The 5,473-nt window shown below is 39.8% G+C and overlaps 1 protein-coding gene across 1 annotated transcript; it reads right to left on the bottom strand.

Annotated features, from left to right (window-relative positions):
- Window positions 1-1,766: 1,766 nt before the first annotated feature.
- Window positions 1,767-3,730, bottom strand: dio3a (iodothyronine deiodinase 3a). Its single transcript, XM_057860375.1, has one exon. It carries the CDS (start codon window positions 3,470-3,472, stop codon window positions 2,684-2,686), a length of 789 nt encoding a protein of 262 aa, XP_057716358.1. The 5' UTR covers window positions 3,473-3,730; the 3' UTR covers window positions 1,767-2,683.
- Between the last annotated feature and the right edge of the window lie 1,743 nt (window positions 3,731-5,473).

Raw genomic sequence — 5,473 nt, forward strand, 5'->3', positions numbered from 1 at the left:
GCATTATCTGACAGAATTGCAGAGGTGCCAATACGTTTGACCAGCAGTGTACAGTGGTAAAGAACTTTACTGCTTCTCTGTTCTGGACCGCTTATTTACAGAAGGGTTAAAATATTGGAATAATTGATGACAGTGCGACTATTAATCAATTATTAATAGGGTTGTTCCGATCATGTTTTTTTGCTTTTTTAGTTTGAGTATCTGCCGATCCCGATATTTCCCGATCCGATTGCTTTTTTTTTGCCCCCGATTCAATTCCAGTCATTCATGATAATTTTTCCCGATCATATACATTTTGGCAATGCATTAAGAAAAAAATGAATAAAACTTGGACGAATATATACATTCAACATACAGTACATAAGTACTATATTTGTTTGTTATGACAATAAATCCTCAAGATGGCATTTACATTATTAAGATTCTTTGTATATTGTGACTAAAATATGGCCATCTGGTGTATTTGTTGAGCTTTCAGTAAATGATACTGCAGCCATGCCCAAATTCATGATGGGAAGTGGAACCATGACTGTGCGTAGTGCTACCAATTGATATATCTTCGTTGGGAAATAACATAAGGTGTTAAGAAAAAGATCAATTGCTACCTTGCTTCCCATGATATCTCTAATCATAGGGAGAGAGATTGTAAGGCTTTAGCCAATTAAAAACAGGCGCGAAAGGCTGCCAAAATTTACACTACTCATTTTACACTGCCTTTTATCTCTCTGTATAGGTAAAATGGCGCCATTACAGATTGAGCGCGACAATGCGTGAGTGGGTCGTGCAGCGCATGCATTAATTGCGTTAAACATTTTAACGTGATACATTTTAAAAAACTATTAATTACCACCGTTATCGGGATAAATTTGATAACCCTTCCTTAAACCTAAAGACTCTGAATGTAACATATTACGTTTGTAACGTTAAATACACTTAGAAAACGATTGAATTAAAAAAAAAAAAAATTTTTTTAAAAGGCATGGCCGATATTTTGCCGATATTTTTTTGCCGATTCCGATAGTTTGAAAATGACGTGATCAGACATCTCTAATTATTAATAATTATTATCTTAAATAATTATATTAATTTACAATGCATATGATTCTTTTTATTATATATTTATATGTATCCATTTGAAATCTTTTCATCATCAAAATAAATCAGAATATATTTTTAATTAAAATGATGTGACCCCTTCAGACCTGCATGCTGCTGAAGGACATGATGCTTTCACAGCTCTAAACCAATAAATACACTGAATTTATGTTGCTATTGCCACATCTGGGAGATGATTGGATGAAACTTTTCATATTATGAGGTTTGGAACGCCCTCTTTGCTATTTTTGGCTCTTTGAAAATGGTTGACCAAACTCAACTTCAAATAGGATAACGTAAAGTGCTCATTTCTCAAGAAAAACACATTAACATGAAAATTACCAATGAAAGCATGAAAAATCATCGACCAAAAAAAGTGCATTTTGTTCTGTGTTTGAGTGAAAAATCAGTGCAGATTATTTTTGCCCATCAGAAAAAATGCGGGTGTGAAAGGGTTAATATACCTTCCTGAATACCATATATTTAGAAAATATATATCTAAAATGCTTTATTTAAACACATTTAGGAATATGTCATATGTACTTGCCAAAACGTAATTTTAGTGTAGCTGTTTGAAAAAACATGAAAAGATTCAAAAGCTCAAGTAGTCACTAAGTCTCATGAATTATATTAAATCAACATTTTTATTCCAAATATATTCAATCGTCAAATATACAGTAAATTTAGTACTTCTCAAGTGAAGTCAAGTGTATTTATAGCCCTAAATCATCAAACAGATCCCCAAAATCCCAAAACAATATGAGGACAGACAGAAAAAATGACTTCTGAATCGGTTATAAATGTATTTCCATATAGTCGATATATTTTTTGGAGGGGTGGGCACAGGTAAAAAACAATTTAGTTAATTCATCAACCGCAACATACATGATAAGGAAAACTCTTCATATTGTCTGTGCCTCAAAAATGTTAAATAAGTGCATTAGAGTGTCATAAATGACATTTTCAAAGGAATGCGGAGACCCGTTAGTGCAGAAAATTGAGGATTCATCAATCTGTTTTTGTCTGTTTTTTACCGTGAAGATCACCCTGACCTGAAGATGATAATTACAAACAAAAACTAAACAAAACACAGTTTTCTAAGAGTACGCGTTACAAAGTAAAGATAGGAAACAGCAGTCCGAGGATAAGAACGAGCAGAATATAACGAAGAGGAAAAATGAGCAACAGTTTAGAGGTAGATGACGACGTTTTATTGTATGAAAAAATATACGCAGAAAACCCGACACACGCGCGCACGCACACAAGTCTACATACAAAAAAAAATGTGATATGGACAGGGAAGCAGCAATCGATGCTCCTCAGCATCTCAAACATCAGTACCGGTTCTCCGGGAGTGCGCCGTTTCAGAACCGAACTTCACACCAATACTGAGGAGCGCCGTGACGCGCACTTGTCCATACCGCAAGTTAACACAAACTAACCTTATTCTATTTTTTTTGCAGGTTCCAAAAATGCCGTGGAGATAGGATCATACACAAACAAACTACTAATAGGATTTACAAGTTGTAACATTCGAAAATATGCAGCATTTGAGTTGTTTTCTAGTAGCAGCTCTACATGCGTCTTTCTACACGTGAATGACCAACCCGCCGCTTTGCAGCAGCCGCTCCCGGTACCGCTGCAGCCAGTCTCTGAGCTCCGAGATCCGGTATCCCTCGGGTCCTCTGCCTCCCTGGTAGACGATTTTGCCGTCCTGGAGGATGTAGAGTCTATCGAAGTAGGCTCCGTAGGCGGCGATGCAGGGGTTCTCCATACCGTCGACCACCACCGGGCACCCGGGCGCCTCGGAGCGCATGAGTTGCGCCGCGTGGAGCCGGTCCTCCAGGCAGCGGTGCTTGGGGATCTGATAGGGCGCGTCGGTGCTGACCCAGCCGTCCGATGGGTGGGCTTCCTCGATGTACACCAGCACCGAGTCTGCGATGTCGGCGTGGTCCAGCACCAGCCCTTGGAACGCCTTGAGGCGCGCCATGAACGGGGGTCAAGTGCAGCTTCCGAAGTTGAGGATGAGCGGTCTCCTCTCGCGAGCGAAGTCGAGAATGCGCCCGCGACGCTCGTCCTCCAGCCGCACCACCTCCGTGTTGGGCGCGCCGCGTCCGAGTTGCGCCGCCTTGAGGAGGTCCAGCTTGTGACCGTGCCACACCGCCTTCAGGGAGTCCAGCGTGAAAAAGCGGTTGGAGTCAGAGATGCACAGAGGAGGATCCATGGCGTCGCTCTCCTCCCGCTCCTTCATCCGGAGGAAAAACCTCCTCCGGATGCACAGAAAGTCGAGGAGCCAGAACATGAGCGCGGCCAGGAGGAAGCGGGGCAGCAACACCAGGCACACCAGCGCGTTCTTGACTGCTTTCATGGTATTCATCCTGCGCCCCGTGCCCCGCGCCGACCCCCCGAAAAATGTGCGTCGGCTTGAAGTTGGGTGACTTGCAACTTCCCCTCTTTTTATAGCAGCCACAGGTCTCGAGGATGCACACCCCGCCTCCTGCACAGCGGGGCCGAGGCCTCACATGGCGGGGATTACCTTCTGTCAACTCCGCTGCTTTGAGACGCTGCCAGAGAGCCGTCAAAGTGAAAGTCAATGAAATACTCCGCTCACGCATCGTGTGTGACAACCACCTCAAAGTTGCAACAGCGCTGCGGTAAATTGGGTAAAGTTAGTTGCGCATCACTTATGTCTGGAGAGGCAATGGACTGTACTTGCAATGGAGTTAGAACTATTGACGACGATCTCAAGGGATAATATAATATACAATACCTGTCAACCCGCGGCCGTTGGCAATATTACAAATAGTGACGTATGCCCAAGGGCGTAGGTTTGGTCTTAATATTAGCAGGGACGATAGAACAGCATAACCTGCATGTACATTTTTTGCTGGGGACGGGACATTAATAAAACCAAACATATATGGTGAACGAGGGTCAGGGCTACATTTCTCACCAATATGAACCTAATTAATTTATAGGCTAAATGATTAATGCAAAATAAATCTGTATTGACCTATACTAACTTTCACACTGCAAATTTATAACGTCTTAATCTGATAATTAAAAAAAAAAAAAATCTAGTCAAATAATTTTCTCCATCCTTGAGTGTTAAAGGCTAGTTAACTGATTAACGCGTCAGATTCTTCCACTTTAAGTAAATATTACTATTTGTTCGTATTAAGCCCTAAAAGTTGGCCATCTTTCACTTAAATCAAGAAAAACATTTTCAAATAATGTTTCGAACAATATTCTTGAATTAAAAACATTTCTGACAAACAAGTTTTTCTTTTAAGATTAAATATTAGGGCTGTCAAAATTATCGCGTTAACGCGCGGTAATTAATTTTTTAAATTAATCACGTTAAAATATTTGACACAATTAACGCACATGTCCCGCTCAGACAGTATTCTGCCACTTGGTAAGTTTTACAGCAAGGCTTTTTGTGCTGTCTAACAGCAAACTCTTGTGGTCGCTTTGCGACATGGTTTATTGTTTTCTTGCCAGTTCAATATGGCTGCACGACGTCTCGGGCTGATGCCTATGTTGTAATGTTGTGCTTATATGATCCTTGGACAAGATTTGTCCGTAAGTATGGTTGTTGTAAAGAATGTACATATTATGTTAGTAAGCGAAATGTTATATTTTTTGTATGAGACGCTTTTTGTTTATGTTTAGTGAACCTGTATAGCGTGCTAAGCTAACGTTATTGCTAATGCAATGCTTGTGTACTTTTTTTTGTAGTTTTATGACGGTCTAAAGAGGACAATGGTTTGAGGCTATTTTATTAATAAATCAGATGAAAAAGGAAGAAGTCTGATTATTAAGGCGTCGTTCACTAGCTGTCTAGCTTTGGAAAAAGTAGACGCTTCGGAGTGAGGACAGCATAGATAGAGTTAAATGACAGTAGAGTGAAATGCCCACTACAGTCCTTATGTACCGTATGGTGAATGTATATATCCATCTTGTGTCTTATCTTTCCATTCCAACCATTTATTTTACAGAATATATATATATAATTTACAGAAAAATATGGCATATTTTATAGATGGTTTGAATTGCGATTAATTACGATTAATTTTTAAGCTGTAATTAACTCGATTAAAAATTTTAATCGTTTGACAGCCCTATTAAATATGCAAAATTTTTGCTTAAAATAAGTCTTCTAAGCTTATTTTCAGCTAGCTGTTTTTCTGATTTCAAGAAATCTCAGTAAAAATGGTAAATGGACAGTACTTATACAGCACATTTATCTGCATGGCTACCATGCCCAAAGCGCTTTACATTAGCACACATTTACCCGTTCACGCACACATTCACACACCAGCACATGTAGGTCTGAACATAATGAAAATAATTCAGTTAATAATGATGGGATCTA

Source organism: Corythoichthys intestinalis, chromosome 15 (genome assembly GCF_030265065.1).
Source record: "Corythoichthys intestinalis isolate RoL2023-P3 chromosome 15, ASM3026506v1, whole genome shotgun sequence".
NCBI lineage: Eukaryota > Metazoa > Chordata > Actinopteri > Syngnathiformes > Syngnathidae > Corythoichthys > Corythoichthys intestinalis.